The sequence below is a fragment of the Pristis pectinata genome, chromosome 10, assembly GCF_009764475.1.
Source record: "Pristis pectinata isolate sPriPec2 chromosome 10, sPriPec2.1.pri, whole genome shotgun sequence".
In the NCBI taxonomy this organism is placed as follows: domain Eukaryota; kingdom Metazoa; phylum Chordata; class Chondrichthyes; order Rhinopristiformes; family Pristidae; genus Pristis; species Pristis pectinata.
The window spans coordinates 46588183-46602834 of NC_067414.1; the positions used below are offsets into that span (position 1 = coordinate 46588183).

The 14652-nt window shown below is 38.2% G+C and overlaps 1 protein-coding gene across 3 annotated transcripts in view; it reads right to left on the minus strand.

The window, feature by feature from the left end:
- The window catches only part of tbc1d32 (TBC1 domain family, member 32), a 173442-nt gene that overhangs the window by 29057 nt on the left and 129733 nt on the right, over window positions 1-14652 (minus strand). For all 3 annotated transcript variants that reach the window (XM_052024592.1, XM_052024591.1, XM_052024593.1), the window contains exons 30-31: window positions 4660-4729; window positions 4110-4225 (exon numbers count right to left, since the gene is read on the minus strand). In XM_052024592.1, coding sequence (XP_051880552.1) covers window positions 4110-4225; window positions 4660-4729 — 186 coding nt within the window. The remainder of the gene's footprint in view (window positions 1-4109; window positions 4226-4659; window positions 4730-14652) is intronic.

Below are 14652 nucleotides of genomic sequence, written 5' to 3' on the forward strand. Positions count from 1 at the left end.
GATGAAGCAGAGGAAATTATGCAAACTTTAAAGGATCCTGATGTCAGATCTTCATTATTTTCAAGCAATATATTAATGATTTGGATGGGAACGTAGGTGGCATGATCAGTAGGTTTGCGGATGACACCATAGCATATAGATCAACTGGAAAACAATTTAACTCAGACAAGTACGAAGTGATGCATGTTGGGAAGTTAAACCTACAGAGGTTGAGAGGTTCAATTACATAGTTCCCTGAAAGTGGCAACATGGGTAGACAAAGTGGTGAAGGTGTATGGCATGCTTGGCTTCATCAGATTGAGCATTGAGTACAAGAGTTCTGAAGTCATATTACAGCTGGACAAGATGTTGATGAGACTGCAACTGGAATATTGTGCACCATTCTGGTTGTTGTCCAGAAAAGATGCAAAAGGATACCGGGACTGGAGAGGGTGAATTATAAGGAAAGACCACTTTCCTGGAGTGAAGGAGGCTGAGCGGTGACCTTATAGAGCTTTATAAAATCATGAGGGGTATAGATAAGGTGGATGATCACAATCTTTTTCCCTAAGGGTAAAGGGGTCTAAAACTAGATGGCATAGGTTTAAGGTGAGAGGGTAAAGATTTAAAGGGGATCTGAGGGGCAAGTTTTCCACAGAGGGTGGTGGGTATCTGGACCAAGCTGCCAGAGGAGGTGGTAGGGGCAGCTACAATTATAACATTTGGATAGGTTCACAGATAGGAAAGGTTCAGGGTGAAATGGGCAGAGCTGGGCTGAGAGGTGGCAGATGGAGTTCAACCTGGATAAGTGTGAAGTGATACACTTTGGGAGATCGAATTTGAAGGCAGAATACAAGATTAATGGCAGGAATCTTAGCAGTGTGGAGGAACAGAGGGATCTTGGGGTCCAAGTCCATAGATCCCTCAAGGTTGCCCCGCAGGTCGATAGGGTTGTTAAGAAGGTGTATGGAGTGTTGGTCTTCATTAGTCAGGGTATTGAGTTCAAGAGCCACGAGGTGATGTTGCAGCTCTATAGAACTCTGGTCAGACCACACTTGGATTATTGTGTTCAGTTCTGGTCGCCTCATTATAAAAAGGATGTGGAAGCTTTAGCGAGGGTGCAGAGGAGACTTACCAGAGTGTTGCTTGGATTGGAGAGCATGTCTCATGAGGATAGGTTGAGCGAGCTGGGGCTTTTCTCTTTGGAGAGGAGGAGGATGAGAGGTGACTTCATAGAGGTGTACAAGATGATAAGAGGCATAGATCAAGTGGACAGTCAGAGACTTTTTCCCAGTGCAATAATGGCTAACACAAGGGGACATAATTTTAAGGTGATTGGCGGAAGGTATAAGGGGGAGGGCAGGATTAAGTTTTTTTTTTACACAGAGAGTAGTGGGTGCATGGAATGCACTGCCGGCAGAGGTTGTGGGGGTAGATACACCAGGGGCATTTAAGAAACTCTTAGATAGACACATGAATGATAGAAAAATAGGGGGCTATGTGGGAGGGAAGGGTTAGATGGATCTTAGAGCAGGATAAAATGCCAGCATAACATTGTAGGCAGAAGGGCCTGCACTGTGCTGTAGTGTTCTATGTTCTAAATGCAGGAAAATGGAACAGGGACCTTGGTCAGCATGGATGAACTGGGCCAAAGGGCCCGTCCCTTGCTGTATAACTCTATGACTCTAATGTCAAATAAAGTTCATCCATCCTTATCTTTCCATGTTTTAAGCCAAAAGATCCCATCTGTCCTCAAGAGTTCCATGGGGCACATATTTCCAATATGCCAAAAATGGGAATAAATGGCTATATATTGGAATAAAGATAGAATAATTACACATATTAGCAAACAATGAGTTCTCCACACGTTTCACTGTCTGGGTCCACTGCACTTACCATTTATGATACATGGATAACTTAGACTTGGGAATCAAAAATACAACCTTAAAATTTATGGATATGCTAAATTAGGGTCACAATTAATTCAAAGAATGACAACATTAAAATACATCAATAAACTTTCAAAAGGGGCTCATAGTTGGGAAATATGGATAAGAGTATGGTTATAAATTGATATGTCGAAATCAGGTGGCCACATAATCCTTCAAGTAGTCTATGTGGGATAAAGAAGCATATGGGTTTTAGGGTGTAGATACACATATCACCAAATGTAGTGAAGCAGGGTAATAGGCATTAAAAAAGTATTGGAGTTAATTTCTCAAGGAATATAACTGAAAAGTAATTTTCAGCTTAAAAATTTGCTTCATCCATATTGAAAACTGTGCCAATTTCTGTCAATAAATATTTATTCGTTAGCCACTGGCGAAGTTCCCAAAGACTGGAAGGTGGCTAATGTTGTTCAGTTGTTTAAGAAGGGTAGCAAGGACGAGCCAGGGAACGACAGGCCGGTGAGCCTGAAATCAGCAGTGGGGGAGTTACTGGAGGGAATCCTGAGGGGCAGGATCTACCAGCATTTGAATAGAGTCTGATCAGAGGGAGTCAGCATGGCTTTGTGTGTGTAAAGTCATGCTTGACAAACTTTTTTTTTTGAAGAGGTAACCAAAAAGGTAGATGAGGGTAGGGCAGTGGATGTTGTCAATTTGGACTTCAGCAAGACCTTCGACAAGGTCCCGCATGGTAGGCTGGTCTGGAAAGTTAGATCCCACGGAATCCAAGGAGAGCTAGTGAGGTGGATTCAGAATTGGCGACCTTATAGATTATGAGAGGCATAGATAAGGTGGACAGTAACAGTCTTTGACCCAGGGTAAGGGAGTCCAAAACTAGGGGGCATAGATTCAGGGTGAGAAGGGACAGATTTAAAAGGGACCTGAGGGGCAACTATTTCATGCAGAAGGTGGTGAGTATATGGAACGAGCTGCCAGAGGAAGTGGTTGAGGCAAGCACTTGGATAGGTACATGGAGGGGTGGGTCTTAGAGGGATATGGGCCAAATGCAGAAAATTGGGACTAGCTGGGTGGGCACCATGGTTGGCATGGACTCATTGGGCTGAAGAGTCTGTACCCGTGGGGTATTGCTCTATGACTCTATGATAGTACAAGAACAGAGTCTAGATCTATCATGACACATTGAACAGATTGGGGTTGTTTTCTCCAAAGAGAAAGCTGGGAGTTGACCTGACAAGGATTTTAAGATTATGAAGTAACTGGATAGAGTTGATGTAGATAAGATATACTTCATGAGATGCAATAAGCTCTACATAGTCTTTTAATCTGCCTTTGTGATAGATTGTAAGACATTAAAATAAAGAATAAGTGAACATGCGGTTATCTAAAATTAAGAAAATTCATAGTTCTACAGTGGTAGACTGTTGAGGTACTTCTCATGCCAGTCCCCTACTACTATGGGAGTTATAAACAAAACTAGAGAATTCTAGAAATAAATAGGCAACTCCTTCAGCCTTCACAAAACATAAACTGGAAAGTTGCCTTTGTAGTGGAAATCTGTCAGAACTGAAATTCTTTTGAGAGATCTCCACCTGGAATACTAATTATTTCTGTTAAATATTTCCAATTCCAGATTTCTCAAGCTTGCAGTTTTATGATTTACCACTACGTATGCCACAAACTACAACAGAATAGCTTTGAGAATGACATCCAAAATCTAAACCGTAGTTCAGGGCCTCACCACAAATCATAATGTTATAATTCAATTTTTTGTTTAACAGTAAATGATGAATTATGAACTTACCACCTCATAAAGAACAGGGTGCAACATAAAGAAAAGTCATTTTATGACACCGATTGGCTTAGATCTGTAGTACATTGTCGATGACAGAATTTCACTTAGTGCATAGTACAATATAACCTGAATGAAAAAATTAATTAAATGCTTACTTATCATTCCTCTGTGCATCCTATCTCTCCTGTTTCAATCTCGCCCCACCCCCCCAAAAAAAAACACAGATTGGTTATATTATCAATTAGAAATTAATAGTAATGGGGAAAAAACAAATAGTACTGGGGGAATTGAAAACATGGAGAAAGTGTCTTGGAAATCCACATAAATCAAATGTACTCCATGTGTAAGTTGCAATAACAAACACAAGTATATGGTCTTGAATAAGGATTAAGTATTCAAATCACGAAGTATCAAACCACAAACAAGGATACAAAGTGAAGAGCTTGTGGCAACCTGCTGTTGTTTCAAAAATCTATCACAGTGCATCAGCAGAACTGCAAGTTCCTTATCAGAATCAGTCTTTAGTACCCCAAGGAATCTGCCATATCTGCAAGAGAGAAATATTTAAACATAGTCAGTTACAAGAGTATTCTCTAGACATATATATTTAATAGATGATAGTATTATTTTTCTATGCAACTAATCATCTGTAGGGTTGAAGCACTACAGAAACACTTTTGATCTAGTCATTGGTTCAAATTAACAAACAGAAAGGTGAATGGCACAATGCAGAAAAGTTAGTTAAAATAGTTTTTAACATTATCACATTTGAAGTAAATATTTGATGCTGTCACAGCATTAGTGCCACCTAATGTAAAGAAAAGCAAATTACATCAACAAACCCAAAAGAAATTCAAGTTATTAGCATTTGCCCAAATTCACAATTAAGAATCCTGAATACCTTTCTGTTTAATTTTAGGTCCTGGTGCATTAAAAAAAAGTTTAACATCTGCTTATAGATATATAATAAGTGCAAAATACCTGACAACCATCTTTATTCCAAGCTGCTGAATAGGAGAAAGACTGAGATGCTTGACACCAGTATCAGTTGCTATGAAAACAAGATATATTAAGTTTAATAATGAGATGAAAGTAATTCATATCCAGTAAACTGTGATATCATTTCAAAAGCCAAACACCAATGGATTAAGAAAGTAGAGATATTGGATAAATGAAATATCAAATAATACTATGCCCATAAGATACTGTACTTCCATTACATGCCACTTTATACAAAATTAGTTGTTGAAATCTGGAAAATATTACTTGAGAGAATTAAAATTTCATAAGGGAAGAAAAATTTGCAAGGCTATGAGCATAAAGGGCAAATGGGTGGGACCAATTGCACAGTTCTTTCAATGATTAGATGCAGACACAATAGACTGAATGATCTCTTTCAATGATGTACGAGCCTATATTAGGCCAAAAAATACTGCTTCTGACTTGCTATATGTGGCGCCTCCCCACCTACACTAACATGATCCAGATACTAAAAGCTGACTGAATTGATCCTCTATTATCTAAGAGTTCTCCCATGAAGTGAAACAGCCACGCCCAATTGGGTAATCAGAAACATTTAAAAACAGCTCAAATAGTCCCAAATCTTGATTAAATGAGAAAAAAACCTCATGTATTTAATTAAAAACAATTTAAAGTGCTAAAAAAATAATTAAAAACATAAATATAAAGCAAAATAACTCCATAGAGCTCAGCTGACCAGCAAAAAAATATAGCCAGTGGTTCTCAAAGGACACCAAGATGAAGATGATTTCAAAAGGAGGATTTTAACTTAGGTCGGTGGCCTCTTCTTACCTTTGTTTCCTGACCCTACTAGGTAGGGAATTGACTAAAACCACATTAATAAGGCTTGGCCAAACAGCATGCCCCAAAATTAAAATGAAGACCAAGAATTTTATTAACTTTCTCCACAATTACTGAAGCTCACAGCATATATAACAATATTATGTGCCTGTCTTTTTGAGAGAAGAGGATGCCGTGAATATAGCAGTAAGGGAAGAGGCAGTATGTTATTAGATTGGATAAATGATTGGCAATCTTCAAAGTAGAAAAATCAGCCATCCTGGATGGAATTCAAACTATGTAACTGAGAGAAACAAGGGTGGATATCGTGATGGCTGTGGCCATGATTTTCCAATCCTCTTTCCAGATGTGTTGCTAGAGAGCAGGACTGCAGATATTAAAAAATCCTGTTTAAAAGCAGAGAGAGTGATAAACCTGGCAACTACAAGCCAATTAGCTTAGTAACTGAGGTGGGAAACAATTAGAAGCAAGAATCCAGGACAAAATTATTTGGTATTTGGGAAAGTATGGACTAAATGGACTAATAAACAAGAGTCAGTTGGCTTTTATTAAGCCAAAAAAAACAAACTGCTGGAGGAATACAGTAGGTCAAGCAGCATGTGTGGAAGCAAAGGGATAATTGATGTTTCGGGTTGAGACCAAGCATCAGGACTGAGAGTGTAGAGGGGAGATAGCTAGTATGAAGAGGTGAGAGGGAGGGGTGAGGCAGGGGCTGGTAGGTGATAGATGGAACCAGTTGTGGGGGGGGAGGGGATGGATGATGGACAAATGGAGCCAGGTGGGTTGAGGGAGTGGGTGGAGTTGGGAGACACTGGCTGGTGGGTGATAGGTAGAAACAGGTAAGGAGAGAAAAAAAATGGCCAGGTGTGGGAAGACAAGGATGAAGTAAGGACAGAGGCTGGAAGGTGACAAGTGGCAACACAAGAGGCTGCAGATGCTGGAAGGTGATGTGGAACCAGATATGGGCAGATGGAACAGTTGGGGATAGGAATGAACTTGGGTGGCGTGGGTGGGAGGGGGAGTTGGGAATGCTGATGGTGGAACTCTCAGTTCTGATGCAGGGTCTCGACCTGAAATGTCAACTATCCCTTTGCCTCCACAGATGCTGCCTGACCCACCGGGTTCCTCCAGCAGTTTGCTTTTCGTTCCAAATTCCAACAACTGCAGTCTCTTGTGTATCCAAGCTTTTTACTAAACTTACTCAGCAAACTTGACTAAATAAAGAGGCCAAAATTGTACTTGGTATTCCAAATGCTTTCTCACCAAAGCTCTGTGAAAATTGTAGCAAGACTTCCATAATCTACTAATGAGGTAAAATCCACAGACAGGCCCTTTAGTTTACTATTTGATTAAGAAAACCGCTGCATATTGATACATAAAATAGTAATCCCTTTTCAATAGTCTCAACAATCTGTACCTCCTCTGGTCACTATAATTCATTCACTACAACAAATTTGATGCTGGTGTCAAGTTTATTTCAGCAATTTACTTGGTAAAAGAGGAAAATCTAGGATAATAACTGAATTCTGCTCACTAATTATGCCAAAATGTGATCAGGGTAGAACAATGAACCACATGAAAACTTTCATTGGGTCAATGACCATTCAAAGTTGAAATTAATTTTTGCTTTGTCTTAATACTGAGGCAAAGCCAAAAAAAAGTTCCTACTGCTGTTACAATATCATCCAATATTTTGTAAAATGTATAAGATACTGGAACATGGATGTTGAAATAGAATGGATTGATGAGATTAAACTAACCGTTCCATGCAAAATAGTTTTGGAAGCTGTCATTATTCATGAGTGAATGAAAGTCAAGTACATAAGACTGCAGATACTAATAGGATGACAGAGAAAAACACCAGATTGTAATCTGCACTATTCTTCTGAAGCTGAGGTAAGATTTACTTTTCCACTGGAAACATGAAGTTTCATTCTTGGCACAGTTATGGACTACACTTGTTATTACAGGATTCAGTAAATACCTAAAGAAAAATTGTTCTATTCTTCCAGCACTCATTTTGATCGACTTACAGTTCACAAACCCTATGTAGAGAAGTATTAGAGACAAGGTTCTACAATTCTGCACACAGAACTGATAATTATGAGTAAACCATGTCATGAGACTTCTAAGACGCCTTGTCAAACTTAATAAAACACACTAGTTTCTGGAATGATGATGGTCAAATGATCTGCAGAGCTGTACCATGCACATCGGAAAACAAAAACAACCAGAACTTAATTTACACTGAGGTGCTTTACAGGAAAATTATGAAATAAATTGTATGACATTGTCAAATATATGTTTTAAGGAGCTTCTTAAAGAGTGGTGCCAAGGCATGAGAGCTTTAGTTAAGGAATTCCAATGTTTTGGGCCAAGTCAGTTGAAAGCACAGCTGCCTAAGATAAAGTAATTAAAATGAGAACAAAGACAAGTGCTGGAAATACTTAGGTCAGGCAGCATCTGTGGAGAGAATTAGAAATACAAGAACTTAAGTGATGACCATTCAGCAGAACAATCCCCTATTTTAACCACTGGCAGCTAGTTAAAGTTATTTCAGGGATAGGGAGAGATGACGCCATGGAGGAATTTGTGATCAAGGACGAGGATCTCAAAGTTGAGGAACTGCGAGATCGGGACCCAATTTATGTCAGTAAGCACAAACGTGATAGGAGAACAGCACCTGTGGCAAGGTATGATGTGGGCCAAAGAGTTTTGGATGAGTTCAAGTTTACGGAGTGTGATAGGCTGATCAGCACTCTAATCCAGTGGGATAATATGGGATACTTTTAAAGCATATATCCGTGGTCAAATTATTTCATATTCCGCTGGTTTGAAAGAACAAACTAATAATGAAATACGTATATTGGTTGACAAGATTAAAGAACTCGATAAAAAATATTCTGATACTCCAAATCTGGAGCATTTTAAAAAAAGAACAGAACTCCAATTACAACATAGTTTATTATTAACACCTTCAATTGAAAATCTACTACTTAAAAACAAAAGTCAATTTTATATACATGGTGACAAATCCGGTAAATTATTGGCCAACCAATTGAAAGCTACTTTATCTAAAAGTCAGATTAATAATATTCGTAAACTAGATGGTACCTACACGATAGATCCTGGTCAAATCAACAAATCCTTTCAAGAATTTTATTCTTCTTTATACCAATCAGAATCCCCTGAGGATCCTACATCAATGTATGAATTTTTAAGAGATCTGAAGATTCCCTAACTATCTTTAAATGAATGTTCTACATTAGATGTTCCCATTTCGGAGGAAGAAATAAAGAAAGTAATATTTTCAATGAACTCGGGTAAAGCACCCGGCCCTGACAGATATACAGCTGAATTTTTTAAATCCTTTTCTGATATTCTTGTTCCCTGGTTAGCCAAAATTTTTAAAGATGCCCTATCAGTGGGTAAACTACCACAATCTTTCTATGAAGCAACTATTTCTTTAATTCTTAGAAAGAATGAAGATCCCACTGATTGTGCATCTTATAGACCTATTTCTTTATTAAATGTAGATTCAAAATTATTTTCCGAAATATTGGCCTTTAGACTGGAAAAGGTTCTCCCACAAATTATCTCTGAAGACCAGACAGGATTTATTTAGAATCGTTATTTACATTTTAATGTCAGGAGATTAATGAATATTATATATACCCCTTCATCCCAAATTCCAGAATGTGTTGTTTCACTAGATGCTGAAATGGCATTTGACAGAGTCGAATGGGAATATCTATTCACTACACTTCAAAAATTTAATTTTAGCCCTAAATTTATATCTGCAATTAAAATGATTTATTATACACCTATGGCTTCAATACTTACTAATAATCAAAGATCTCCTTTGTTTAGGCTTTTTCGAGGTACTAGATAAGGTTGCCCGTTAAGCCCTTAATTATTTGATATTGCTTTAGAACCCTTGGCTATTGCACTTCGGGACTCTTCAAATGTATGTGGCATTACTCGCGGACAGATGATTCATAAGATATCTCTCTACGCCGATGACCTGTTACTTTATATTTCTAATCCGGACAAATCTATCCCCGCAGTACTATCACTACTAGATCAGTTTAGTGTTTTTTCTGGCTATAGATTAAATCTTAATAAGAGCGAACTTTTTCCATTGAATATGCAAACCCCAATTTATAGTCAATTACCTTTTAGATTGGTAACTATTTTATGTATTTAGGTGTTAAAATTACCAAAAAACATAAGGACTTATTTAAAGCTAATCTATTGCCTTTAATTGACCATGTTAAACAATTATTTACTAAATAGTCCCCACTGTCTCTATCATTGGTAGGCCAAATTAGTGCAATTAAGATGAATATTTTACCAAAATTTTTATATTTATTTCAAGCGATTCCAACTTTTGTCCAAAATCTTTTTTTGACACTATTGATTCTAAAATCCTTTCATATATTTGGCAGAATAAAAACCCAAGGTTAAGTAAGAAATATTTACAAAAATTAAAAAAAGGATGGTGGTATGGCCCTGCCTAACTTTAGATTATACTATTGGGCAACTAATATTGGATATTTAATTTTTTGGATACAAGATTCTGATGTAATTCAATGCCCCAAATGGGTATGCGTTGAGCACCAATCAGTTCTTGAATTTTCATTAGTTTCTATTTTAGGTGTTTCACTCCCTTTTGCACTTACCAAGTTAAGTAAACATATGACTAACCCAATTGTTAAACATACAATACGAATATGGTTTCAATTTCGTAAATTTTTTGGATTGAATAAATTTAATTTGTCAAGTCCCATTCAATCTAATTTTTTCTTTCATCCATCCAGAGCTGACTCAGGTTTTTCCATATGGAAAAGGAAGGGAATAGTATGTTTTCGGGATCTATTCATTGATAACTGTTTTTCATCTTTTGAACAATTGTCTAATAAACATAATTTGCCTAGATCACACTTTTTTTCGATATTTGCAGGTTAGAAATTTTTTAAAAACTACTATACCCTCTTTTCCGACACCTTACAAAATTGAAACTATGGAAAACATTTTAGGTCTTAATCCTTATCAGAAGGGCTTGATAGCAATAATTTATGATTTAATTATGAAAATACATCTAGAATCATTAGACAAAATTAAGAATGAATGGGAAAGTGAACTCCAGACATCTATACCTATAGACACTTGGAAAAAAATTCTTCATTTAGTCAATACATCTTCAATGTTTGCCAGACACTCGATGCAGTTTAAGGTAGTCCACAGGACCCATATGTCCAAAGATAAGTTAGCTCGGTTTTATAACCAGATAAATCCTATATGTGATAGATGTAAATCGAATGTGGCTTCTTTGACACAGATGTTTTGGTCCTGTCCTCTTCTGGAAAAATATTGGAAAGACATTTTTAACATTATTTCAAACGTATTGAAGATTGATTTACAACCTCACCCTATCACTGCTATTTTTGGATTACCAAGGATAGAGTCTGGCCATTTATCTCCTTCCGCTAACCGTATGATTGCTTTTGTTACATTAATGGCCAAACGATCCATTTTGCTTAAATGTAAGGATCCAATACCCCCTACTACTTTTCAATGGTTTTCTCAAACTATATCATGTTTAAACTTGGAAAAAATTAGGAGTGGTACTGTTGATCCTTCGCTTAAATTTGAAGATATTTGGAGTCCATTTATTCAATATTTTCACATGATGTAGATCCCCTTTCAACAACTTTCCAACTTGGAGGAATGGACTTGACGACATAATATTGCTCTGTTTCTACTGAGAAATTTTAGCCCAGTTTTTTTTTCTTTTTTTTTGTTTGTTTTTTTTTAAAAGTTTTTTTTTGTTTAGTTTATATTGTTTATAATTTTTTTTATTGATTTGGTTTTTTAAAAAATTTATATAATAAATATTTTTCTTTCCTTTCTTTTGTATTATATTCATTTACTAAGAGATCGTTGGATCTACAGATTTTTTAAATATATTTTATTGTTCTTTATGATTATGCTATGATTGTCATCCTGATCTCTTTGTATTACATGTATAAATATTGATGCTATATATCAATCTGTATTAATTTGAAAACTAATAAAAAAGATTGAAAAAGAAAGAAAGCACTCTAATAATCAAATTAAGAGTATAATGAAAGCACAGATTAGGATTTCAACAATGAGCTGTGGGAGTGGAGGAAATGTACATAGGCCAAAGTTGGTAGCTTTAATAATAGAATGTATGTGCACAATTCAGGAGGTGGGAAGAAGTCTGTATGCAATTCAGAATTAAAGAGAAAAGAGTAAGTCTTTGGTATTACGAAACTGAACAGTGGGAAGTCAAACTTTTAAACTTCAGTTGACTTATGATATTTAAGAGTAAGCTTTAAGGCTCAGAAGATCCGGTTACAGTAGAAGTGTTTATGTATACTGAGATCACAAGAAAAGGGAGCAGAAGCAGGCCATTCGGCCCATCGAGTCTGCTCCAAGGAAAGGGAAATAGAAATGAGAAATGGGGAACGGGGGAAGAAGAAGAAGAAAAAAAAACTATTCTAATCCCAATTACCGGCCTTATCCCCATATTCCTTGATATCCTGACTATTTAGATATCTATCCATCTCCTCCTTCAACGCCCCCACTGATCTGGCTTCCACTGCTGTACGTGGCAAGGAGTTCCACAAATTCACCACCCTCTGGCTAAAGAAATTTTTCCTCATCTCTGTTTTGAAACTGTACCCTCTAATTCTAAGATTGTGCCCTCTGGTCCTGGACTCACCCACCAAGGGAAACAGCCTAGCCACATTTACTCTGTCCTTTCCTATCAATATTTTAAATGTCGCTATGAGGTCCCCTCTCATTCTTCTGTACTCCAGCGAGTACAGTCCAAGAGCCGACAAACACTCCTCATACATAAGCCCTTTCATTCCTGGAATCATCCTCGTGAATCTCCTCTGAACCCTCTCCAATGTCAACACATCCCTCCTAAGATGTGGGGCCCAAAACGGCGCACAATATTCCAAATGAGGCCTCACTAGTGCCCCGTAGAGCCTCATCAACACTTCCTTACTTTTATACACTATACCTCTCGAAATGAATGCCAACACAGCATTTGCTTTCTTTACCACCGATCCGACCTGGTGGTTAACCTTTAAGGTATCCTGCACGAGTACCCCCAAGTCCCTTTGTACTTCCATGCTTTGGATTTTCTCTCCTCCTAGATAATAATCTGCCCGCTTATTTCTGCTTCCAAAGTGTACAACTGCACATTTCCCTACATTGAATCTCATCTGCCATTTCCTTGCCCATTCTCCTAAACTGTCTAGGTCCCTCTGCAACCTTCCTATCTCTTCAATACTCCCTACTCCTCCCCCTATCTTGGTGTCATCCGCAAACTTAGCCACAAAACCATTTATTCCATCATCCAAATCGTTAATGTACAAGGTAAAAAGGAGCGGTCCCAACACCGACCCCTGCGGCACACCACTAGTAACCGGTAACCAGCCAGAACGAGATCCTTTTATTTCCACTCTTTGCTTCCTGTCAACCAGCCAATGCTCCACCCATTCTGTTATCCTACCCGTAATTCCATGACCTCTCATCTTATTAATCAGTCTCTTGTGAGGCACCTTATCAAAGGCCTTTTGAAAGTCTAAATACACAACATCTACCGCCTCTCCCTTATCCACCTTGCCTGTGATTTCTTCAAAAAACTCCAACAGGTTGGTCAGGCAGGATCTTCCCTTCACAAAACCATGTTGGCTAGGACCTATCCTGCCCTGCGCCTCTAGGTATTCCGTAACCCCGTCTTTGAGGATAGATTCCAATAACTTTCCCACCACTGACGTCAGACTAATAGGTCTGTAATTTCCTTTATGCTGCCTCCCTCCTTTCTTATACAACGGAACTACATTTGCGACCCTCCAGTCCTCCGGAACCATGCCTGAATCTATCGATTTCTGGAAAATAATCGCCAATGCCTCCGCTATCTCTAAAGCCACCTCCTTCAGAACCCGGGGATGCACCTCATCTGGTCTGGGAGACTTATCAGTCTTTAGTCCATTTAGTTTTCCTAGCACCTTCTCCCTAGTAATCTTAACTGAACTCAATTCCATTTCGTGAGACTCCTGACTAACCGGCACATTGCTGATGTCCTCCACGGTGAAGACCGATGCAAAATATTCATTCAATTCCTCTGCCATCTCTCTATCGTCCATTATAATAGCTCCTGCAACGTTATCAATTGTCTCTCTTTTACACCTTATGTATTTAAAAAAAAACTCTTAGTATCCTTTCGAATGTTATCCGCCAGCTTCCTTTCATAATTCCTCTTTTCTTTCCTAATGACCTTCTTAGTTTCTCTCTGCAGGTTTTTAAAAGCTTCCCAGTCGTCTGTTTTGCCACTAATTTTTGCTTCTTTGTACGCAGCCCCTTTTGCTTTTATTTTAGCCTTCACCTCTCTCGTTATCCACATTTGTGCCTTTTTTCCATTAAAAACCTTCTTTTTTCTTGGAATACATCTATCCTGCAATTTCCTTATTTCCTGTAGAAATTCCTTCCATTTCTCCTCTGCCGTCCCTCCAGCCAGCTTACTCTTCCAATCAATTAGGGCCAACTCCTCTCTCATACCATTGTAATTTCCTTTGTTCCACTGAAATATCGATACACCAGTTACCAATTTTTCCTTCTCAAACTTGAAACTGAACTCAATCATATTGTGATCACTGGTTCCCAGTGGTTCCTTTACCTTTAGTTCCCTAATCACCTCCGGTTCATTACACAGCACCCAATCCAAAACAGATGATCCCCTGGTGGGCTCTTCAACAAGTTGCTCTAGAAAAACGTCCCTTAGACATTCCACAAACTCCCTCTCCTGAGTACTACCGCTATTCTGGATTTCCCAGTCCACCTTCATGTTAAAATCCCCCATAATTATCTTCACATTGTCACTCTGGCATGCTTTTTCTATCTCAAACTGCAACTTATCGTCCACTTGCTGACTGCTATTAGGGGGCCTATGTATGACTGCTACCATTGTCCTTTTACCCTTGCTATTCCTTAGCTCCACCCACAAGGATTCCACCTCTTCTGACCCAATATCCTTCCTTTCTATCGAGTTTATATCACTACTAACCATCATGGCCACACCTCCCCCTCTGCCTACCCGCCTATCCTTCCTAT